Here is a 26,227-nt window from a genome sequence, read left to right on the forward strand (position 1 = left end):
ATCTAAGTACACGGGTGTTTTCGCATTTCGCCCCCACCGAAATGCGGCCGCCGTGGCCGGGATTCGATCCCGCGACCTCGTGCTCAGCAGCCTAACACCATAGCCACTGGGCAACCACGGCGGGTTAAGAAACAGTTTGTACGCTATAAAGGTGCGTACATAAGCAGAAACGATGGCTGATCGTAGCAAGCGTATTTTCAGCGAAGGTCACAAGCCAAGAGCGAATAGTTAACTTACTAAAATATATATATATATATATATATATATATATATATATAGGTAAATTTGACTTCCAAATTGGCTTCACAAAGTTTTGTACTATTTATCACATGCCACAAGTCTTCGCCTATGCTCGATATTGCGATCGACCGACGCCTGCTCTTAAAAACCGGCTTAGCGGCTGAACTGCACGGTGAATACTGACCTAGTATTCTATTTCTAAAGCGAAGTTTTCTCTGACTACTTGCCCGGAATTTGGCAGTGCTGTTCTATTTCTCACCGAGTAAACTGCACCAATCTCGGAGACAATATAATGCTAAACTTGGCTGATCCCCGAGATACTGTAATAAAAAGTGGGCCGAACGGGGTGGTATCGTGTGTGGGTCAATCCTGACACATTAGCACGATATGTGTGCTCGCCATTATTTTAATGTCGTTTGCAAAGCGAGCATATGCTAGATGAATTACACTCCCGGTATTTATATTGCTGCTACCGCATTACGCTATCTCAGGTGCGACCCCTGCAGGAATTCGGGGCATGAGGCACGCAGGCTTCGAGCTATGTGATGATAAAGCTCTAGGTCCCTCGCAGTTTGTTTCAGTGGGACCTTATTGGACTAATACAACTGCTCCGGAACCACGAGCTTTATTATGGCAGTGCTCAAACTGTCAGCAGATGTTTCGAAAAGGGTATCTTTATGCAAGTCAAATCCTAATTGACAAAAGCATTTTTTTTTTATTTCAAGAGATTGAATTTTTTAACTTGTGGTGTCCATTCACTGAGGCAGCGATGAGCGAACGAAAACCGAGAGAGAGGGCACTAAGCGTGTCGTGCGCTTCATGTTCCCTATCTGACTGTGCAGAATGGAGACCTTGCTTCCAGGCCTCTGTCTACGGGTTTGACGTTGCTGCATCGCCGAATAGACGTAGCGAGGGGTCTTTCACGCCACTGTCACGCTAACAAACAATTAGTGATGGAAATAAAACACATTGCGTGACATAGTGTGCCTATTTGCATAGCGTTTAACTGAAACGATTCAAGAAAGCTTTGCGTAGGACGTCGATTCGAACAAGAGTGTAGAAATCTGCCGCGATTCGTTTACACCTCCCGGTAACGTGCTTCTTCCGCTGAGGCAGCCACGAGACGACGAAGCGGCCGGTACGATGCGAGAGAGAGGGGCGCCATGTCATCGTCCGAGTTCTCCTCACTTTGCCGTTTCTCTGCGATCGCCGCGGGCACTTTAATAAAGCTGCCAGCGCTGACTCGGCAGGGTGACCTCCATGGTCTCCGAGGACCCAGACTGTCATGAAAATGCTGAAAAGATGACGTTACACGTGAGTAGCAAAAAAGAGAAAATCAAACATAACTGACGGCGTCGTCGTCTGGAAGGCCGTCCATATTGCTTGATACAGCGCTTAAGCTTATATTGATAGTAGAATAAAGCAGGTGACCATTCATAGCACAAATTTCATTTGTACGAGAAAAGATCGTATACAGGATCATAGGCTTGGTATTAAAAAAAGGTCTCAGTTAAAAGTGGCACCCGACTCGCAGTTGCGCTGTCAGAAAGCACGTTGTATAGACGACCCAGTGCTTCTTTCGAATTCGTGAATCGATATTGGATAAAAATATATGCGCCTGGGGCGATGCACTGAATTGCAGCCACGTGGACGACCGACTTACGGGCGCGATATATTTTTGGAAGACAATCATTTTTCGCCGTGCTGTATGTAATCCAGTTATACTTAAGCCTTTTTCTAAACGGGCATATGAAATTAATGGTGTCGGGCGTTCGTTCATTTCGTGGGCGTTCAGTAGTTGCTGCTGTGCGGTGTTTATTAGAGCGTTTGCAGCTTTGCCGTAAAGTTCATGAGCCAGCAATGATATCGATTATCGGCTCGATATAGCTTGCTTGGACGCGGTCATTCACCGCACTGTGGTATACCAGGGTCCTTCAATTCTTTTAATCTGGTCACGAAGCTTCGCCGAGAGCTTCAGATACGCACAGAAGGTGGCTCCAGAGGCGCTGGTGTAAGTAGAAGGTGAGCAGTCGGCCGCGCCAGAGGGCCGGGTTGCGCGATCATGCAAATCTTTCACGAGGAAAGGCGCCTCTCGCACATTTATTTCAGCATGTGTGTAGAGTGAATATAGAACGGGGATTTTTAGCAAACTATATCTAAATGCGCGATACTTTTGTGTTTAAATGATACACGGCACCATTTTTTTATTGACGTCGTCCACGTCCCCCCTAGTATCATTCCTTGCACCAGCGGTTTCGTTCGGCTGTCTCTATTTGCACTTTGTCTACTTAGTTGGATAAGTCACTTATATTTGGTTAGCTAGTTCAGTGTCTTATTTAGTTATTAGTTGATTAGTTAGTAAGTTAACTATATTTGCCTAGTTATTATAGTTAGGTAGGTTATTAGTGAACAACTTTGTTATTTCAGTTAGATAACTTAGTTAATGAGTCAGTTAGCTTTGTTCGCTTGAAACGCAGGTTCTTTACGCGCAATTACATAAAAGTTCGACGTGAACTCGCTCTTTAGTCGGTTTCTAACGATGGCGTAGTGCAAGTGTACAATTTTGAATTAAGCCGCTATTGGGAACGCAGTTGAACCCGCAAATGGAACAGGTTGCGTTGTAGTTGTTTCGAAATAGTCGCGTTAAGTTTCTGAACAATGTACAGAAGCAGGGCGTCGATTCACACGATGTGTCGATAATATTCACACGCCACACGCCAATACACACGCCAATACAGGCAGTCCGCCCTTGCCCAATAGGGAGCGTACGCAAAAAACGCCTGTGGCGTCCATTCGGCGTCTCTTCGAGCCCACTTTCTACGAGCACCAGCGCCGCGCTGCGTCCGCTGCGGGCGCATTATGAAGATCCCCCCCACCATAGCATAGACGTGGCACGCACTCGCAAACCATCTCATGCGAAATTAAATTCGCAAGCTTGTCTTATTTTGTGAAGTTTTTAGATTGTTACCTTAAGCGGTCATTGAGGCAAGACCCCGTCTGCCCGATATAGCACTTGCCGCAGGACAGGGCAATAAAGTATACCACTCCTTGGGCACACCTGACGAAAACATCTTCATGCTGCTTTTTGCAACCGCGCTGACCTTCACCACAGATGCGGAGGCACAGCTTCGCCAACTTGTTTGGCGCAGAAAAAGCAAGCGGCACGTTGTGCCTGCTGGCCACTTTTTTGAGGTTGTGTGAAACCTTATGAATGTAAGGCATCACCTCAGGTTTGGTCTTCACGCGTTCAGGGCAGCCTTCATTCGTCGGGGACCAAATTTCTTGAGGAGGGTTTCAGCGACTGCTACAAGGACCGAGCAAGGGAAGCCTGCGGCCAAAAGCCTGCGAACCTGATTGTCAAAACTATGAAGCATTTTGTGCGGGCACTACTTTTGAAGCGCCTCTCCATGCAGAACGATGCAATTGCTCTTTTCACGGTCTTTGAATGAGATGATTCATAGGGCAAAAGCTCTTTCTTTGCACATGGGAAATACGCCCAACAGGTGCGTCCCTTAGTTATCCTCAGCCTGAGGTCTAAAAAACGTATCTCGCCATCTTGTGTATCTCACCGCAAAAGCTAGAGTTTTGTTGGAAGCATTCCACACACAAAAAAGGCGCGTCTGGGCATCAGCGATGTTTCGCTAAATTTGTACTCGGCGGAGTGCACACTTATGGAGAGATCTGAAAAACCGTAACATATGGCTTTTCATCAATTGCTCATGTGTTTCACTTCTTTCTCCTTGGGTGTTTTATCATTTCACTTCCCGTGACTGCTTGCGATATTGCGATATAATTATTTGTAAAAGAAGGCTGGCGCAGTTTGGTTGGGCGCATGTGTTGTGATTGCCTTAAATATTGAACCCGTTTTCAATAATAAACCAGTCGTAAGTAGCGCTCCCTCGTCGTCGTGTCGTCTTTTCACCGTGTGTTCGTCCCTTTTAGCATTGTTGCATTTCGCCCCCATCAAAATGCCGCTGCTGTAATCGACCTTGAGACCTCGTACTCGGCAGCGCAACGCAAGAGCCAACGGGCTACCGTCCAGTGGCTGTAGTCAAAAGAGAAGTGCGCAAAGAAGTAAAATTGATGCCGAATGCACTGCAGTCATGGTCGATGTCAAAAGAATAATTGAGTTCGCAGTGCGGCTCACTGAGGCTTAGTGCTGACCTAACGTGGCTGATCATGCCTACACGAAACAATGGAAATTGCCGTGCCGCCATAGTTAGACAGTGCCATGAGTGTAATATCTTGGAAAACACAAAAAGAGGCGATAAGTGGTAATTTTAGACTTTTTCAGCCATAAATATTTGATTTACGAGTATATGTGATATAGTAGGGCAGGGGGGGGGGGGGGAGGAGGCGAGGGCACCGATTATGTGAATACAATCTACTGTACCCTAAGCAAGGCATTGTATTGTCTGAAAACAAACAAAAATTGAAGATGAAAGCCTACCAAAAACGTATATTTCCCCATCTTAAGGGGGAGGGGGCATGAGGAACATTAGGCAAGATAGTGCATTTGCACATGAAATGAACTATATATATAGGGTTGGTTAATAAGTACTATTAGCTTTGTAGCAATAAATGAAGACACACAAATCCTTATCAGGTGAAAAATTCAAAATAAAAAAGAAATGCCAGATCCAGCGGTATGTATTTTGAAACATTGTTTTTTGGTAGTAGAGAGGCATTCACGCACAATGGTAATTTTCTGAAGAGATACCTACACATGAGGTTCTGAGCGTGAAAGGTTTATAACGCATTGCACTGCTGGAAATTTTGATTGTCTATAATTTCATAATTTTACTTCATAATCACTAACATAATTACTCAATGTCCATAGGTTCGCTGATCGTGGCTTCCACAGTGCCTTGACCAGTAAGGTCACTTGTTCTTTCACTGGTTAGAGCGGACCAAGCCCGTGGCCTCCTAGGTCGTAACGACACATTTCTCGGACGCAATGGCAAGCCCAATGTGTCATCCATGACGTGAATGTACATTTGTGGAAGTACCCAGGCGTACTATGCCTTGAATCTGAGAGTCGACCTTTCAAGCGATAGTGATTGCACATTGTTTCATCGGCGCTCTGCTGGGTCTGAAGGTCAAATTGAGCGCGGTCTAGGCGTTTGATAACAGCTGTGGGCTTGAAATGCACCGGCACATTTTGGTACTATTAGGCCACTGCTTGATAAGCTGTGTTAGACGGCACTGCCTTCGGGATAAACCAACGAAAGGGATCAGCTACGCGCTGAGAAAAACCGCTGTACAATCGACAAGAATGCTTCGCATTAAAATCTCTATTTGTGCACGACTGTCTATCTTTTATAGTCCTGCCATCAGTCTAGTTGAATTGCCTTGACTTGTTTGCATCCAAGAGTAGTGTCTCGGCAGATGGGCTCTCCTTGTAGGGGTGTCCTTTTACGTTGGCCTCAGAGATTGGTAATATGTGGATCAAGAGGTCTGGTCTTTCGTGGTTAGTAATGAATTGTGCCACCACTCCGCACAACTGAAACCAGGCAATCTGTGTATTATCTCTTTAAGTTCAGGCGGTGGTTACGCCGTGTGCACTACCTACCTCATTTTCAGTGACAAGAACATTGATCCGCGCTACATTGTATTTCGTGTTCGAGTGTAGTTTCACCCCCAAATTCACAGCGGATTCTTTGATGAATTGACGAACCTTTCGTCGGTTTGGGTTGCAGACGAGTCCTGGTCATCGCTGCGAAGCGTGAACGTTCTGGAAGGAGAGCAGACGTCACTTCCCTGCCCCATCGACCTGGGGACGCGGGAACCCGTCTCCGCCATGTGGTTTCTCGTGGCAGCTGGCGTCACACACGTGCGCGCAGGTGTTACTTCATCACTGCTCGACAACAGCCACGAATGGACGAAAGTTTACGCATTGGTGGCACCGGAACCACCCTCAAATGCTGTGCTCGGCGGAACCAGGGGCCTGGTTGATGGCACCCACTGGAAGCAGCCCTCGTGGTCAGGCAGAGCGTTCCTCTCGCTCCTCAGTGATCCGCCGGCGCTGCTTCTCAATCGGCTGGAAAGAAGCGACAGCGGAAATTACGTCTGCAACGTGACATACCGAAGCGAGAACTTTACTACCGGTGGCGTGACCGTTACCGCGGCTCGCGTCCAACTCTTCGTCGCCGGTGAGTGTGCTCATTCCTTCGATACCAAGTCTAACTAGGGGTCGTATTCTGTCGGCATTATTTTCACTATCCGTTCTTCTTTTGCCTTACGTCATTGGCTCGCACGAAGCCATGGCCTCCGCTATCGTGGGCATTGACCATTTTGTTGGGCAGTTGGCAAGCAAAAAGTAAAATATAATGAAATGTGAGCTTACAGTAGATGGCTCCGGATTCCAAGCTTCCTGTCGAAAAAGACCTATATATTCCAACATTCTTTTAAAAGCATGAACTGCTTTTAGCTCCCGTTGTCGGCAACCTTGAGCCAAAAGCCAGAGCCGTTATCCGGGCACTCAAGACTAGATCGTTGCTGGAACAAAAAGAGATCATCCTGGAAACCAGTCAAAACGCACGAAAATGTGGTCTGTGGCCCCCAACTGTTTGTACAGGACCGCATTACATAGGCTTGTTACTGCCCAAAGAACTTGTAAAAAATATTGCTTCCTAGTTCTTCCTAATGGTTGTTCACAATACCACTCAAGCTGTAACTTCTAGTACACCGAAATTCTACTCCTCATTTCCAATAGCGACGTTCAAAAGGCAGATACAAAGCACCATACACTAGATTGTCATCTTTTGCCGCTCAGACAGGGTTGCCAGTGCTATTTTCAATGCCAGCGGTCCGTGAGTTCCACGTGGCGGGTTTTGCTTCGCCTCGAGAGATGGCGCTACACTGCGTGACCAAGCCAATAGCTTGCGGTGCGCCTCTGATAAGGCCACACATTTCCAGCCGACCACTTCGACGCGACAAGAAGAAGTAGCGACAGACGCTGAGCGCGCTGCACTGTCGAAAGAAGAAAAGCGGATGAAGGCGGCGGCACCACAGGGCAGCAAAAGACGCCATATGAACGAAATTGTTCCCTGTCACTGTGACGGGAAACAACTTCCTCCATGTGGACCACTGCACAGTATGGCGGGGTGCGGTGTGGTGCGCGGTTGCGAACATGCAGTACGCGCATTTTAAGATTGTGGCTTGTATCTTCCCCAGCCAATCTGCTTTGCCGGTAGCGACTTCATGCCTACATCTACTCTCGATTGCGGGAGAGCCAGTAATATTTTTTTTTCCTTTTCCGTTCTTCTTTGTTGTCGTGCATCGTGCCGGGTGGCCAATCGGAGCGATAGCTGTGGTGCGGTGATGTCAAAGTGTTGAATGACGAATATAACGGAAAATGATAAATGTTGTTACAAAATGAGTGCTCCTTGTCAACTTGCATAGTGTTTACGCATGTGGTCATTAAAATATGAAGAGCCAAAAGAGGGCAAGATTTGACGCGCGAAAATTTCCATTTGCCTGTGGCTTTGACATCAACTTTCTGTCGCATCTATCGAGGTAATCTGTAGAACTCGTTTTGGCTGGTGGCAAGCTTTACAAAAGAACTTTTGTTTATGTAAGCTTAGAAGCTAGCAGGACTAAGGAGTTTTCGTCTCATCGATACAGGGAATCGTGGGCGAAATATGCGAAGGTATTCATATGAAAAATCTCAATTATGTGCTGCGATAAGAGAAGACGGAAGGGATTAACAAGATGGAACGGGAGCCACTATAACGCCTTTCAATAAAGTAAAGATAATTTTAGTATACATATTTTATGCAGGAGAATAATTGTTTAGCCCAAATTCTGAGACACTCCTTTGCTTTGACTGCTTCGTAACCTTACGTGAGGATCCCTTCAAGTCCCCTTGACGCGAAGTGTCGATGTAGGAAGCAAGCGATTCTGAAAGCTCGCCTGACCCATCCTCACAGAAGGAGGTCTGTCGTTAGTTTACCATCGGATGTCGCTAGTCTGGTATCGTGGGCAGTTGTCAAATGCTTTACGAGAAAAACATATCAATGAATTAAACAACACACATCGGATATTTGTTTTTCATTGAACTATATTAATATACAAACGCGAGGATTCTTTCATCAGATTGCGTAACTTAATTTTAAAAACTATCTAAGACGGTCGTAAAGGGTGACATGGTCTGGTAGCAGCTCCACGCAATCTGTACGACAAAAATTCATTTATTACTACATCTTCAGTTTCAGTGCATATATAGGACAATGCTATAGTTTGTTCTGAATGTATCATCAACGTGACGCAAAATTCAGTGCTGTATTTCCTCAGTCAACGGACTCTATATGCTTGCTTAAAGCAGAAAGACCACGGAGCATATCCTATATCATATCAGCATCTGCTGAGACTGGCTGCGACGTTCAGGGTAAAACACCGTCGCGCTTTTCGTAACGGCGCATACCCGTCAGATACGATAGCAGGAACGTCTTCTCCGTGCTCACTGCGCGCTCAATTTCAATATTGCCTGGATTGAGCATTGAAATTCGATGATAAATTTCTTACCTAGGCGTGATATTTAAAATTAAAAAAAAAAGACTGAGTGCATCGAAATGTCACTGCGTGCAAATTTACCATTTAAACCACGCTCAAGGTTCAAATACAAAAGTTATTTAACGATGTTTTGTTAATTATTCTTCCAATCATCACGTTATTAGAGGCGAAATATGTCCTAATCGCCGAAGAACCTATATGCAAACAGACTTGTTCATTACACTCAAGCATTTTTTTAATAAAAAATTGTATGGTCTGAAGAAAACACTCTGTATCAACGATGGCTCAAGGACAATGCATTTCACAAGTCGCTTTTGCAGTGTCTGCACGAAATGCTCCTCCATGCTTATATTTATTTATTTCCCACATTATGCCGCTTGGCCACCCAGTCGAATAAAAGAAGATGTCTGCTGACATCTTTTTTTTTTTTTCATAGGCGTATAGGACTGTACTGTGGCTTTCCCACCGTATGAAGGGAATTTTTTTTTTCATTTTCCTACATAATTTTTTATACTCTTGTTTCTGCTATGAGAAAAGGAGTAGCCGTTACCATTATAAGGTGACTACGTCTCCTTCTTTTATTTTCATTTCAATAAAAAAAAATGTCTGCTGACTTTAATATTTGAGTGCAGCTGCAAGCGTCAATTTATTTTCTTTCGTGGTTTCTGGTACGACAAAGTTGAGGAAGAGGGCACCGTATGCACAAGAAAATATCTTACAATAGAATTGTTCATCAGAGAAAATTCCAGTCAATGATCATGCTGGATGTCTCACTAGTGTAGGCGACCGGCCAATGGCAAAGAACACTTAAGAACCAAAATCTTTGCTAACTCAGCTCAACGTTTTATTAGTTCGTCTTAACGGGATTCTACTCGTTCACTTATAGACGCTGTAGGTAAAGTGCTGAAGTCGACATGTAGCTCAACAGATAACGCCAAGTTTCGCACGAAGAACTGCCCAGAGGGTACTCAATCAGGTGATTACGCCTGGCAACTTATTTCTATGCACAGTTTTTTTTTTCGAGCACGCCACGGACGTTCAGTGATTATGGCGCTTGCCTGAGTTCGTCTGTTGAGCACGATGTTAAAGATTCAAAAGCCTCCACCTTTGACTGGTATTACTGGGCGGCTTACGTAAAAAAAAAATAAAAAAAAATGTTTATGAAGTCAGCGCGATAGTGAACGTACGTACATACATGACGGGGCGGATGTATATTATCGTGCATTAAAGTGAACAACACTGTAATTCCACAAGGAATGTTGTACACTCACCCCTAATTTTGCGCAGCCGTTTGTTACTTTTGCAACTGACTCTTAGGAGGAGATGTGGACATGTGTCGGAGCGTCCACGAGTGACGTTTGGCTGTCATGTCATCGTAGGCAACTGCTAAAGTTTACTTACAGTTTTGACAATTTACAGAAACATCTCAACACGATTTATTGCGTAATATTCAGCATGAAAGACGCAAGTTGGCTGTAGACATCACGAAATGGGACGGCAGTGCCGTCCGTGGAGTTTTGTCGATGATTCGCCGATACGCTGCCAAATAAAGATGCCTGAAAAGTCGACGTGTGCCGAGTTTGAGAATCTGCTTACAGCTGCAAAATATAGCTAATAACTGACGTATTCTATAGATGACGCTATGTTTATGTATTTTGTCGATCGCATTATAGACGGCAGTCGTGCACTTAGCTCTGCGTATGCAGGTAGGTTTTACTACAGCAGCAGTTAATGCGAATTGGCGCCAGGTGCTTAGAGCTCGCCTTCGTGGGCAGCAGCGAATAACCTGCGAAACAAAGGTGTTTTTTTTTTTTTTAGAGTCAATAGGTTATTTCAAAAACGCCTTTGGCATGTAGCACAATTGCTGATGTACTGATGAGATGTACCCGTAAGAGATGAACATGATGATCGCGAAAAATCGAAATGCACATTCGACTGATTACTGAAGTTTCTCTAATTGACTTCTAAACTAAATGAATGTCGTAAGATATTTTGTTGCACCTGAGGAAATTTTATTCGGTGAATGAGCAAGAAATGTCCGCTCGCATCGAATTTTGAGAAATGACGACACCAGTTTCGAGATATGCGTTTCCAAAGCGTGCCACGAAATACCTTGGTGTTCCATTTATTGTTATGCTTCTACGCTTAAAAACTTAATTGGAACAACTGTGCATTTTGCGACAAGGTCGACAGCTCCTCTTTCAAAACTGGTGCCAGTTTCAGAATTTGCTCCAAGTGGACGTGTCTTCAGACCTCTCTGGTTTTATTTCAACAAGTGCAAAATAGGTCCTACAGTACTTAGTTAAAAAGTTAATTACTGAAATTTTTTATATTGTAGGTTATGCGTTTCGATTTCTTGCGTAAGTAATGTCCACCTCTTTTAGTAATCGAGCTCAAAAAACTATGTTTTAAAATTGTATTAATAACACCTGTGTACAGGCGCGGCCACTGTTATGCCCCAACCACTGGCACGCGCCGAAAGTTTCGGCGCGCGCTGGCAAGCGAACGCGCCGCTTCGCTTTGGCTGGAGGGAAAGGGCGCGCAACCACTGGAGACAAGCTCCGACGCGCGCCGAAGCTCGCTCCTCGGCTGCGCCGCACTGTTGCTGGACTATTCCGTCTTCATCCGTCAAAGTCCGGCCTAAAACAGCCTGCTGTAAACTAAGCTTGAAAGAATAAGTTAGTGATCTGTATGTGCTTTTAGATATAAAAAACACGTTTGAATAATGAATATACACCTGCCGCAACAGTTTGTTTTTATTTTTGAAGTAACAATAGTGTACAAAATATCGACATCAGCGCTCGCGCGTCGTCTGTCTGCAAGATCGCTTTGCAAACACCTGCACGACGATGCCATATATCAAAAACTGTTGCACCATTTCATTTTTTGGTAGCTTATTGCACAGCCAACTATGTAAGAATTAGGCGTGCAATGTATAACTGAAAAAAATCTGTGTTGGAAATATTGCCACGAAGTAGTGACTGTAAATAAATAGTGCCGGCTCAATCGCAACGATAGCGGCGAGCAATGTCGGCAATCGTAGAAAATCTCATCTGCGGGTCAAGCGCGTCGGTTTGCATACGGCAGTCGTCGAAAGTTACAGCTTATTCGCTGGTGCCCACGCGCCTTCCAGAAACTACAACACAATTCGTGTCGCGTATGCAATCAGATTAGCAAGGTTCGTCGACAACAGACAGAACCATCGACAACATTCGCGAAACTTCTGATACGTTCAGGCGCATCCTGCACCGAGCGATAACGTTTAACATTTTTTAGCCGGTGAAATACGGTAACCGGATACAGATAAAGCATCCGTGTCAATATAATTATGCTTGTTGGTGCATGAGAGAAATGTGAAAAAGTGGGTTCTGAGAAAATCAGCAAAACAGAATTGAAACACCTGTAGCACTCACAAAAAAAAAAAAAAAAACTAGAATAGCTAAAATGTATGTAATTCGTATCTTGTCTCCCCCCAATTCTGGATTCTGCCAAATCTAGCCCATGGAGCACCTCTATTATTCTAGGTTGTTTTGATGCATCAACACCGCATCCGGAGGCCTTCACATTGAGTGTATTGCTACAAAACATTTTCACAGTGTAAGGGCCATGTTCTATTGTAACTGGTTTCCACATATCAAGTTTGCCTTTCTTTACATTAATGAAATGACATACCGTCAGATAATACAAGCTTGAGAATTAGAGGGTTTTAATAGGAGTATTTCGTTGCCCTTTGCCAAGTCGTACTATTGAAGCACTTATTCGAATGTATGGGAGCAGCTCATTTGCATAGTATAAGAAATATATAAACAGGTTATTTTCACAATTTATACACTTCGTCACCACAAAAAGAAAGATTGCAGTTTATTGTTTTCAGCCTGCTATGATGTTTTGACTGAGAAAGATATATTCAATTTGTTCTGCTAGGCACGCAATAATTGCTGTGGCATATTATTTTATTGCACAACACTGCATACAGTAGCCAGCCATTATTAAAACTCAGAAGAAATTAATAGCACAATACATATGATCAGGCACATAGCATATTATTGCACTTTCTTAATTCATGCCAGAACGACGACCACAGGCGTCCTTCTCCAACAAGGTCAGCATCCATCGTGCCTCCTTACCATCGGGCTTCACACCCTCAGCACGTTCAACCTCAGCTTTGTGGTGTTTAAAACAACGTCAAGTGCGTCTTACGGTTCCAGAGACAAGAAAGAAGACCGTCCTGCCTACCTTGGCCTTGAAGCAAGCAGCTCTGGATTGTTTGCACACTTTCTACTTTGATCAAGTCCACATATATACGGATGGTTCTTCCACTCAGACCAGCTCCACCAGCGCAGTGGTTATACCATCACGATCACTAAGCATCCAATACAATATTTCTCACTTGACAACATCGACCGGTTCGGAGCTTGTTGCCCTCCGAGGTGCCGTTGATTATATTAATAACCAACCGGCTAATCGGTGGGCAATATTCTGCGATTCAAAGGCGGCCTTACAATGTCTTCTGTCATCTCTTCCTCGCGGGTCATGTGAACAACTCGTGTCGGAGATACGATAAATGCACCATCACATGATCATGAAAGGACACGACGTCGTGTTTCAGTGGCTGCCTGGTCATTGCGGTATCTCCGGCAACGACCTCGCTGACGAAGCTGCTAGGAAAGCCCACGAAGGAGCAACCCTTGTTTCTGTACCTTTATCGCGGGCCGACGCAGCCCGACACTTAGGCAAGCTAGCGCACTCTTTTGACATTGGAAAAGTGGCACACACCTGAATTCACTCAACATCAATTGCATTCCCTCGATCCCTCTATGCAACTGCGGCTGTTACCAGGTCTTCTGCGAAATGAGGAAACAGTGCTGTGCCGCTTACATTTGGGTGTCGCATTCACCAGTGCATATGCATTTTTTATTGGAATGGCTGATATCGCCGAGTGCGATGCCTGCGGTGTCGAGGAAACCATAGAACACCTAATGTGCTACTGCCCATCTTTTGAAGATGAAAGGCAAGACCTCTGCAGAGCTCTCAATCAGCTAGATGGGAAGCCGTTCACCTTGAACAAGATCTTGGGACCATGGCCTCGCATATCGCAGCTACAAAAGGCCACAAAAGCACTGCTGCGATATTTGAAAGATACAGGGTTGAGTCAGCGTCTGTGATCCAGACTGAGTGACCGACTGATATCCCCAGTGGACTTTCTCTTCTTTTAATCTTTCCGTCTCCCTTTCCCTTTCCCCAGTGTAGGGTAGCCAACCGGGCTCAGTCCTGGTTAACCTTCCTATCTTTCATTTATCATTTTCTCTCTCTCTTCTTAATTCATGCCCTTTTTTTAATTGCACGAAAGCTACTTCACTAAAATAGTATACTAGTACATACTTAAAAAGCACAATTTTATACTACGATAATAATCAATCATTCAAATTTTTATTGTAGTGCCCAGGAACAGCTAGAGAGCCTTCGTACTGGTGCACTTAACGAGCACTATGTGAGACAAAATGTAGAGAAAACATGAATGTAGTAGACAAAAAAATGGAAGATAGAGAAACAAATAGGGAAAAAAGGAAACGCGGAAAAGTAAAAGGGAGTTAATCCTACGTGATTATCTACAGATACACAAAACACAGGAAATCAACTCTGAAGTATGTTTTGGAGTCGAGTCTTATTAGCACAATCTTGTAACAAGCCCAGGCAACGAATGTGGAATGCTACCTGGTATACTGTTGCGGCACAAACAAATGCATATGATCAAGAAGCTTTAAGGAATGTATAATGTGATGGACCACCTTATACAGGAACAAAAGGTGCAATTAAGACTTGAATCTAGAGGTGCGAGTTGAAGTATATTTGAGAAGGCTCAACTGTGGTCGCCAGAATGGCAAAAGTGGTGCTTGAAGATAGACATCAATTTATTCTGGATGCGTTCAATGAGGTCAGAATTAGATTTGCTCATTGCACCCCTCTCCTACAGAGGCATACTCTAGTAGTTGGAGGCACACAGCAGAATTTCAGAAACACAACAGGTGAGTGGAAATCATGCAATATACGGCATGCAATTCCAAGAGCGTGAAGGGCATCTTGTGTAATCATCTATGTGAAGAGAAGCTTAGCATTTTGTCGAAGTACACACAAAGATCTTTCATTTCATCGACCCTAAGGAGTGGAGCATCACGTAGGGTGTATCAAAATTTCACATGGTGCGTTTTGTGCATATAACTTAATGCCATAGTGTTGGAAGCATTTAAGAGTACTTATTGCTTCTGCACCAGTTTGAGAGTGAAAAAATGTCTTTTTGGAAGTCGATGCAGTGGTGAACACTCTTGACAGTCTGAAATAGTTTTACGTTGTCGGCACACAAAGTCATGCTGTTCATTTATTAAAATGCTCTTAGCACTAACAGAAAGCGAGGAATCCCATATCGATTCAAACACCTGACGCACTGAAGAGGATAGATATAGGTCGGCAGTTAGTAACTGCACATCTAGCACCTGATTTGTGCATGGGCAATGTTCATGCTACCTTCCGAGTGCTAGAAAAGGTACTAGACTTTAGGGAACTATTGAAGATGCTTGTGAGAACGAGGAACAAGTATGCTTCCATACGTCTTAACCCTTTCAGACACCACTTTATCCCGTTGATTGAAAAGTTGCTTTCACCACATCTCTTGCATCCTCAGAATCGTAGAAAGTGTACAGCTGCAGCAAATATTAAGAATTTTCATTTGTTTAGCGAGTTTTGTCAAGTTTACAAAATTTCGACTCCATGCGAAAACTCACTACAGGAACACAAAATATGAAAACATGTACTATTTCGTGTTTTGAAAAGCTTGAAAAGCACTTATCCAGCCACTTGACAATTATGCCTGGTGCACGACATTGTAAAAAACAATGAAAGAAGTGAACCCGCTACATACAACATACTGACACAGAGTAACAACACCCAGCCGTCTACCTTCCCACTCATTTTGTTAAAACATTCTGCACATTATTCAAAATTGCAGCACAGTTCCAATAATAAGTGTTTCAAGATGCATGAAACACATTTTAAATACCATTACTTTCATCAGTGCTTTTGCTATTGATGCACGCTCCTGCTGTGCCCAATTGTGTAGACAGCATCTCAAAGGGTTAAGCTGTGTGGAGGAAATACCATCAACACCACAAGAAAGGGAAAGTTTAAGGCAAAGTTTAAGGCACTTCATATACTTGGAAACGAGGTTTTCATTGACTGTTAGCATACACTGCGCCAGACTGAGAAGGAAGGTTACTTGAAGCATATTCCACACCATATAGCAAACAGAAATGTTCTGCAAAGGCATCAGCAGTGTTCGAGACAACACCACTATTTTCATGAAGAAGACGTACATCTTTGGCACTCCTTTTAGAAGAGAGTGCCCACAAAGCTCCAGAAATATTTTGAATTATGTGTCACACTGGCTTCAACGCAATCAATGTGGTCAAAGTGATGATTCTAATAATAATAATAATAATAATAATAATAATAATAATAATAATAATCTTAGTGGTAACTTGGCACACTAGACTAAAAAGAAGGCTGATGCCTGTATGTTAGAGCATCTGATAACCAGCCATCTAAAGCAGGAATTTGCAGGATGCAGAAGACACTTTCTCCCCCTCCACGTGCACACACACTTGCTCAATAACACAGCACGGCACACACGCACACATTCGACAGGTGCACAACACACAGGAGTGCCAATGAAGTCTGGTTCCAAGGAAGGAGAATCCAAATCGCCAGGGGGGTGGAGAGAAAGCTCTGCATGCCAGATATAATCATGGAGTTGTGGTGTCGGGCCATAGAGGCATGATGAGGGCTCAGGCTGTGCTGACCACTTGTTCAGACGAACTGAAGAAAGATTAGTGCTGTCCAGAGAGACGTCAAACACCTTGCAGTATAGACTAGTGCAATGTTGCGTTGGTATTGCAGGGTGTGCTACTTGATGGGTTTGAGGCAACCCTCTAAGGCTGGCATGAGCTTGTGACAACCGAAAAGACGGGAGTAAAGGGTGCGTATTGTTCGGCGCTGAACAAGCTTAAGTTTGTTAGCGTCGCGAGTTTGGTACGGGAATTATACTGATGAGCAGTACTCAAGTCGTGACAGAATGATAGAAGTGTAGAGTGCTCGGAAAACCTTAGGTCATCAGGGAAGGGAGACACGGGACACAAACCCAAGAAAGGGTCGGTGCTTATATACATACAGTGCTGGTGACATATGCGGAAAAGTTGAGAGAACAGCTAAATGCTACACCCAGAATGGGAAGGGCCCGAACAGTCTTTATAGAAGTGCCTCCAAGGAAGAAGGTTGGACGTGCAGCAGTTTCGTTGTGGCTGATACGCATGGCAGCACTTTTTACGGTGCTACTACAAAGTTTGATATTGTAGGCCCAGTCGTTCACCTTTACGCAATGTATTTATTGTAAGCACATATGCTGTGCATCGGCATATTGTTGTTGTGGAAGCGTTAACTTGTTAATCAAACACATTCTGCGCAGATGCATTAGTAACTTGGTTTTGAGTAGATCTTTGTCCTGACTACAATTTATAGTATCGCAGCAAGAAACATTTTACTAGAGGCTGAAGGGATTCCAGGAGTTTAAGCATACTGACTGAATAAAACACTGATGACACCTTTTCACCTTCCCCACAATACACTCACACCATCTACACTTTCCATAAGCAAAAAGTGAGATAAAAAATCAATTACAGTTTCATTGACTCAGTACTTGCTGCTTCTGAAGCGGGCATCGAAGCAATCGTGGTATACGCTGCTACATGCATAGGTCTTGCATGATGCAGGTCCTGCTATGCACTGCACACAGGGCACACGTTGCAAACAGATAATTTCTTTTGCAGTGCTCAACTATAACGACACACTGACTCAAACATGACTGCGTTGTCACGTATGCTTCAGTGCGTCAGTGTTCTTGATTGCTACACGAGCGATTTATGCCCAACTAGCCCAAAAGACGGACGCACTAGAAAGAAGTGAGTGAATGAGTACAGTGAACTTGTACTGAACTGGATTCACATGCCGAATAGAAGAGCGCAGTGTCAGCTGAAACAGGCGGCACGGCTGATTATGTAAGTACTTCCAATAGTTCGGCTACTAGTGTATTTCGCTTTCGGAAGTTATCTTTACCACTGGAAACAGCGCAGAGCTTGCCCGTTAAACTTGAGTCAACCGACACCACACGAAACACGCCGTGGTTGACCAACCCAACTTCCACACGGTTCATTCAACATATCACAGGTCACACGAAGTCAAGAGTGCCATATTTTAAATCACTGCAGCACCAAACGGACCTGAAAATTCATTTCATTCGACAGAATTTCTCAGGTGAGTTCGTTCACTCGCCAGTTACGAACTCGATGGACGCGCTAGGCCTACGCGTAACGTAAACAACATCGGCGATAGGCGAGTGTTGATGATCCAGACTTCGGAGCTCGTAAACGTGTTTCCATTCGTTTTGAGCACAACAAAATGCACACACACAACAAGCACAGACGTTGCGGCAATCTTGATTCGGTTGGCTGTTTTAGCAGACGATCGTACCGAGCCCGGCGGAACCCAGTGGGCAGGTTGGATTAGTCGGCGTCGTTCGAAGTCGCTTCGGATCCACGTCGCACTGCCACAACCCACGGTCGTCGGTCGGTCGGTCGTGTCGTTGTCGGCCTACTATTACAACACTGTCTTTCAGGAACACTGTCGCGCGCGTCGTGCATCCAAAAAACTCGGACGATCGTCGGTGCCGGCGCCTTCGCACGGTCGGCCATTACAGGCCTAGCAGCCGGAGGCTCCGCAGCCTACGATTGGTTGACGCCTGCGAGGCGTCGCAGCCTCTCATTGGTGCACGCCGGCGCTGCTTCGCCGCGCGTCGGCAAACTTCTAGCATCGGCAGTAGACATAATCGCTACGCGACGTTCCGCTTCGGCGAGTTCCCGACCAACGCTTTGACGCATTTGACCCTTCGGCGCGCGCCGAAGCTTTCCGGCGCATGCCAGTGGTTGGGGCATTAGAGGTAACATGGCGCGCGTGGTCGCGCTCCTCGGACCACCAAGCGGGCGCCGCGCGAAGTATTGCCGCGCACACGCAATCACAGGCGGAGTTAGCTGCGCGTCGTCTGCTACAGTTCCTCCCACTGAGCCATATGCGCTCTGGTACAAAAGAGTGTAGCCGTGGTACTCGAAAGGAATGAAGCTTCATTTGCAGTCGTGGTCTGGGCTTCTTCGTGCGTACCATATAATAAATCTGAAGCATAGATTTATAAATATGCCTTGTTTGTTGTGTGATTTTTTACTTCCTTAGCAAGAGAATTCTGAAATCGACCCTCTGTGACAAAAGAGACCTTTTAGAAGTAAGAGGTGCAGTTAAAATTTTAGGTGTACAGCGTGCCTGCGTGCTTTCATAGCTGATTTAGAATACTACCTGTTGACGCACCATTGCAACAGGGTTTGGGTATTCCAAAGCGCCCGCGCAATCTAGGTTTCGCCGCTCGTGGCGAAGTGGGAGGAAAAAAATATTTGGGGTTTTACGTGCCAAAACAACTTTCTGATTCGGAGGCGCGTCGTAGTGGAGGACTCCGGAAATTTTGACCACCTGGGGTTCTTTAACGTGCACCTAAATCTAATAGCGTCCTCGATCACCTTGCCCCGGGGTTGCCTCGAAACCAGAATGGTGCGCTTTGCCCCGCCGTGGTGCCGCACTGCGGAGCGTCAACATCGAGGACAAAACTGCACCCTGTGCAGGGTGCTTGTATGCAGCGCTACTGTGCCCCTGGCGCGCAAAACGTGCGCGAACACGCGCGCGCATATTTTATTGTTTGCAGATGCTGAGCATCTGCGGCAAGCGCTCGAACCTTGTCAAACTGCGTGCTCCGACATACCTGGTTGCAAGCAAACACCAATGGATTTTATAATTAATCCTGACGACCCGTTCAATGAACCTGTCCACTTTCGGCCGCTCTGCACCACACTGTTTTTGGACGAGGTCGAGCAGCATGTCGTCTTCGCTGTCAGACGAACTTGAAGAATGCTCATCGATTGCGGCAACTAGCAGCGCTTCCTTTCTCATTGTCGACAAATCCGCTGGCTAACTCCGTCAACTCCGTTGCAACGTACCGCAGCTATCGGGCCAGAGCGTCCGCGGTTCTGCAGTCGGCAGTACGCGCGCACGTCGCGCGTCCCGCAGTGCTTGCTGGGATTGCACTCCGGCGCACCGCCGATTTTCTCGGTGCGAGACGGGGCAACGGAAAACCGCTCCAACAGGGTGTGCTTCCGGTGATCGAGGATGGTCAGTGCGCACCGGTGCGGTTGATCGAGGATGAAAGTGCGCACCAAGGCGCCCCGGTGCGCACCGGTGCGGGTGATCGAGGACGCTATAAGTAAAGCGGGAGGAACCGTAGCACACGACGCGCAGCTAACTCCGCCTCTGGCACTGATTGCGCTTGCGCCGCAATACTTCGCGCGGCCCCCGTCGTGGCACTCTGCGGAGCGCGGCCACCCGCTCCGTGTTACCTCTAACAGTGGTCGCGCCTGTACATGTTCAACCATTTGTAAGCAACCGCAGGGAGGGAGAAAGACCGGGAGAGAAAATGGGGGCAAATGCATACGACGGATGTGGCAGCGCGGTTCAAGGATCTTTGCCAGCAAAAAATCATTTCACGTCAACGGGATCTAACACGAGGCATAGTAGATGACGAGGATCGTCGCAACGGTGCCAGGTGCAGACTGGTCCGAGACCCCCTCACATCCGCAACTTTTGCATGAAGGTGGGCTTCCCATCCCAGTGAACAACTAATGGACAGTGCGAACACCACACCGACTCACAAGAGATACAATGCATTGCAGCAGACTGGCCCAACGGTCGACAATTCGCAGGGAACAGTTCGAGAGGCGGGGGAGTCCCGGTTATCCAGCCTACATTGTTGCAAGCCAATGAAGTCATTTCTCTTGCAGCGTCCACTCTAGAAAGAGTTGTTCAAACTGCCTGAGTAACGGGGCGCGTGGACCGAGCGGCACCGTCAGCTAATTCTTACCAACAATGATGCAATGACCCGACAGCCAGTGAAAAACGACGTTGTGGCTCCAGTCGAGAGCATGTTGGTAAGGCTCCCGAGAGTTTTGGACTCATCACAAACGACGGCCGCTTTTGTTGATAGCTCGTGCGGGACGTAATTACTCGTGGTCAGCAGTGCACCAAACTCGCTCGCCGATGAGTTTCTGGGTGCTGGGCGCTGCAAAAGTTGTCGTGACTAATTTCAGAGCAATGATAATGACACCCGAGCAGCTTTTAGGGTGAAGCAGTTCGTCTGTTCGTCAGTGTAAATATGCACGCAGTCGCCGTACCCTTCTTGCAGCATAGGCATACACATTCGCCTTAGAACCAAGGCAGTCATCTCGGCCGTTTATTGAATGACCGGAATGGTGAGGCGTACAACATGCTCCGTACAACAGCTTTAATCAATAATGCCAAGTGGAAAGAAGCATATCAGTACCACGTAACTCAGCCGAAAGTGAAGAAGCCTCGCAAAGCAATGTTAACAAAAAAGACTAATTAATTGAGGGCTTTCGCCACAGACATTTTACACGTCCATATGAACTGATTTTAATGCTGTAAGAAAATCAGAACCTGTGTTTCAATTGCTGCGTCTGAAACGTACTCGAAAGTTGGGTGAAGTCATTATTTTTTTTTCTTGCCATTGCATTCTTCACAATGCCATCATTATGATATTAGCCCAGGCTGTAACGTGCGTAGGAGGTTTTGGTTGTTTACACCTCAGTGGTAATACGGGCCAAGCGGCAAACAGCAACTATGTGTCAGCTTATATGTGCAGATGAAACTCGTGGCCTGTTTTCTGTTCACGAGTCATCCATCCCTTCGTGTATTACTGAAGCTGATGACACAGACAAGGCTTCTCGGGCGTCACATGAAGAAGCGCAGTGCCTCTCGATTACCCTCTAGGAGAGACGCTGCGAGAGAGCGTCGCCTTGTTGCAGGCACGCACTGTTTAGCTGAGTGGAATACCGCACATATAAGGCCGAACCAGACTGCACTGACTAAACCATTCAATACAACTCATGCCTCCACCCAGACTGCACCGACGCGAGGTATCTTTTCTGTGTCGGTTGTGGTGGGGAGCTGCCTTCAAGAACTCGTCTTATTCATCACTCATTGAAATGGGTGAAAGACCTGCATGTGATGTCTGGGACTGCGATGAGAACATTGACCATCTGTTGTGCCACTGTCCTCAGTTATGCATACAAAGACAATCATGTAATAGAGCCGACTAGATGATCGTCCACTGAGCGTTCAGATAATGCTGGAAGACCGTGCCTACTGACCATCGGCACCAGAAGGCAGTAAAGACACTGTGCTTTTTGAAAATCACTACCTTGTATAAGTGCCCTTGACTACGTACCGCTGTTTGCGCACGTGAACACAATGACTACCTTCCTCTCTCTATCTCTCTCCTTTCTATTTTTCTATTCCACTTCACCAGCGTAACGTAGCAAACCAGACACCTCTATAGCTAACATCCCTGCCTTGTTTCTTTCTTTTATCTCTCTTTAAAGATTAATTTCTCTCCATCCAGACGAAGCTGAGTGAAGATAAAAAGAAGAGGCATGAGAGAAGACCTTCTTTTAATGCTTCCTGCTTCATTCGGACGAACTAATCGTCGCTCCAGGATCAGAACGCGAAAAAAAAAAATAATAATGCAGGCTAGAATGACATTTCCTTTCCTTCGCTCACGTGCACTCAAGTCTGTCGTCTCTTTTTCCAATTTTTTAGATACCCCCACTTTTCATGGCACGCGTAGGAGAAGGTTCTAGTCTTCTAAAAGGTTTATCACGGACTCCATGTAGCGATTTGCGATTCCGACTGACTAAAGAGATGAACGTGCCTCTTTCGGGTGAAAACGACCTACATGGGGAAATTCCTTTCGAGACAACGAAGACCATTTGCTGAACCGGATGACGCGAGTGGGCGCTACGTGGAGTTTTTTTTTTCGTTTATTTTGTTATTGTTTGATCTTGCTCTGCATCCTATACCTCTTGTTCTTGGGACTTAACAACTGCATTTTATTTCTCCCGTTACTGTCTCCTTCGGTGAGGCATCAGCCTCGATGGAATTCTTTGAAAGTGACACCGAGGTCCGCTAAATCCCCTTCATGAGCCCCTTTTGCTTGTTTGCTCTCGTAAGAGACATTCACAGTGCAGTTTACAATATCATTTTGTATCTACGCTACCCTAAATAGTGTTCACAAGCAAGCATTATGGGGAAGTTTGCTCGAGATTTATAGCATTTTTCTTTTTTCAATGGTCTTCGTTAGGAGGCTGAGCTGTCTTTATTTGAAACAATGTTGTACCATACTCCGTAACGCTATATCATCATGACATTTTAAAAGGATACGTGCGTACATTGCCTACCCTGCTGTTTGTTAAGCCTGCTTTCGCCATCAGTGGCGGCTCATTGAGTATGTCGTTCTGCTGCTGACAACACTAACGCGGATCGGACTCCTGGACGGTCGGAATCTGAGAGGGGCGAAGCACAAAAACGTGCGTCTACCCAGCTCCTGGTGCACGTTAAGGAAACTCTGGTAGTCAAAAATTAATTAGACCTCTACTGTGGCGTGTCTCATGAAGCCCGTGTTGCTTAACTAGGGCATTACGGTAAATGAACGGATCAATCAACCTTTCTTTCAATAAGCGAATAAATTTAAGTAAAGCTTTTTAGTGATTCTCCGGTTATTTCTTTTTCAATGTAGCCCCAATTTTTGGGATGCAATCGAACCACGATATGGCGAACCTCGACGTAACGAAATTCGCTGTGTAACAAACTATTTTCATTTCCCCATCTTAGTTGCATTGAAAACCGTGTATTTTCTTTTGCTATTTAACGAACTAATTTTGTTACACTGTTTGGATTTAACGAAGCTTTCGGCCATCTCAAGCATGAACTTGGAGCCTGTATGGCTTGTTAACCTAGCAAAAAACTATAAGAAATGCCTGCCTAGACAAAAGTTATTTCAAGTGTCCTTCTGCATGGAGAGCTGGAGCGGCAAAACCACCGTCAAAGCGCGCGTGCTGGCACGCGGCAGGCAGGAAACATTCTGACCCATTTGTCGCATTGTTAAACAACTTGCAGCGGCAGCAGGGCGCGCGGCAGCTCAGAGCACTCGGAGAAACGTGAAACCTGACGATGCCTTCTACGCAACAGGGACGGGGAGGGAGTGAACGCATGGTGACGTGCTCAAGCACTCAAGCACGCGATGAGGGGTAGGGGGGGGGGGGATCAATGCGGGCGTCTCATCTTCTGACGAGTACAGGCTATATCTTGGAGGTAATCCCTCCGCGGCAAGTGTCGAGCCGAAATGGTTGATGCCTCCTTCACGCGCATTTTATTGTTCCTACGCGTCTAGTGTTGACGGTCGCATATAATCTGAAGTTTCAAAGACACGGTGTGAAGCGCTCGAGTTGCAACTGCGAAGTTCGTACTGATCGAGTGCGATCTGTTAATGTTTGCCTGAGCATGCGCGACACCGATAAAACTACGAACTTAGCTAACCTTTGTCCCTCTGCTATCGTCGTCAATTACTGCGCTTTTCTGTCGAAACTGTGACTTTTTTTGTTGTTGTTTTGGCTCAGGACGAATACCCGCATCTTTTTCCACTTTTGTTTTTTTAATTTGAGGAGGGCGTAGACTGGGCGCGCTAAGCGCGGTCAGGCACGGCGTCCAAGATTTACGGCAGCGCGAGACACAACGGGCGCAAATCTGGGACGCCGTGAGCCCCGTCGATGCATCGCTACCGGTGCGATTTGCATTATGGCCCGACCTTCCTGCAATTTGTTTATAAGCGCTTGCTAACAAGATACTACCCACTATGAATGTTGTGGGAATTTGTGAAGTTGTTTTTAGTGTTCAAACTTTCAAACCTCGAATTAACGAAATGCGAGATTTACCCAAATTTTTGTCACAATTACAACTTTGTTATATCGAGGTTCGACTGTATTCATAGCACTGTGCAGTGAATTTTTCTACAACCAAAACACCTTGGCGTGTAGGCAATATCAATGTGTTATCTACAACGAACATGTCCTTTTAGAATAACAATTCTTTCAAAATTAATTAAAGTTGTACGTTTGGGAACATTAGTTCCGATCACCTATTTGCAGACTTAACTTATTCACAAAGAGCTTTGTCAAACGGACTTGTTTCCAATAGTCCTTCTGAAAACATATCCAATTTAACCCTTTAGAAAATGTATATCACATCGACAATAGTGAGTGCGTTCGTGCGTTCGTGCTGGAGGACTATGTCATTCCAAAATCCTTCATTCAATATAACAATACGATAAATAAATTAAGTTATTTATGCCTGACCGTATACTAAACGTAAAGTTAGCCTGGTGATTGTTGCGCTCCGAAGACCCCATCTGTATCTAAGGCGGACACAGGCCTTATGAAAAAAATGCCGTTCTTTTTTTCTTCAGCACCGCGGTGAATCGAGGGAGGCTGAGAAGCGTTTGCTTGTGGTTACGAGTTCTCTCCTTTTGTTGACCTAAATTCTTGGATAATGTGCAGAGCACGAGCGAAAAGTAACAGCCTCCGAAGAAGTTGAAATAGAGGTGAAACTACGGAAACGGGTAGAAAACAACGCTGTACAAAATAAAACTCATGCATAAGTGATTGATCGGGCTTTGTTCTTTCTGCGCGCCACCTAATTAGTGTTCTCGGAGTACCTTATGAGCTCTTGCACCTTTGAAACGCGGGGTCTTGTTTAAGGTGAACTTTCCTTCTTTTAGGTTCTTAGAAAACTCACTACACTCAATTAGGGCACTCGGAAGTCGGCCGAGCTCCTGTACGAATCCTTTCTTCTAGTGACTCTATAACAAGGAGCAAGTCTCACTGAAACGCCATTGCATGTTTTTAAGCCCTTGGGGAGGCTAGAAGTTATTTAGGAATGCAGCTGGGTCGTACCGATTTAGCCCGAAATTTGCATTTTGCTGACGGCCGTTTGAGAAAGCCGCTATTTCTAGAACGAGGCCGCATGCGTTTCTTTAACAACGCCCCCAGCGGCGTACATCTGCATATGCATAAAACGTGCCATACGAATAGCAAAACCGCTCTTTATGAGCGACTCGGACATTTCTAAACATTTGGTTGCATGGGCAACTTTCAGAATCGCGCATTATCAGTCTATATAATGCGCTTCTATCGTTGAAAATCGGAATTTGTTTATTTATATTTCTTTATTTATACTGTACGGCTCTGCTTCCGCGCGTCACGATAGGACGTTTGCGTGTGAGTGATACATACTTGGCTCTTTTGACTATCCACATAATTGTACAGCAGGCTATCCTTGATCTATGGTATATTTCGTTCCAAATACATTTTTGCGCCTGCACTTTCTTTTAATGAGGTAGCATTCTGTAAGCGGGGCAGCGCCGCTA

General features: G+C 45.5%; 1 protein-coding gene across 1 annotated transcript in view; it reads left to right on the forward strand.

The window, feature by feature from the left end:
* The window catches only part of LOC129381271 (uncharacterized), an 85,841-nt gene that overhangs the window by 14,613 nt on the left and 45,001 nt on the right, over nucleotides 1–26,227 (forward strand). Inside the window, exon 2 of the mRNA XM_055064001.2 lies at nucleotides 5,940–6,392. Coding sequence (XP_054919976.1) covers nucleotides 5,940–6,392 — 453 coding nt within the window. The remainder of the gene's footprint in view (nucleotides 1–5,939; nucleotides 6,393–26,227) is intronic.

This window comes from Dermacentor andersoni, chromosome 1 (genome assembly GCF_023375885.2).
Source record: "Dermacentor andersoni chromosome 1, qqDerAnde1_hic_scaffold, whole genome shotgun sequence".
Classification (NCBI taxonomy): Eukaryota; Metazoa; Arthropoda; class Arachnida; order Ixodida; family Ixodidae; genus Dermacentor; species Dermacentor andersoni.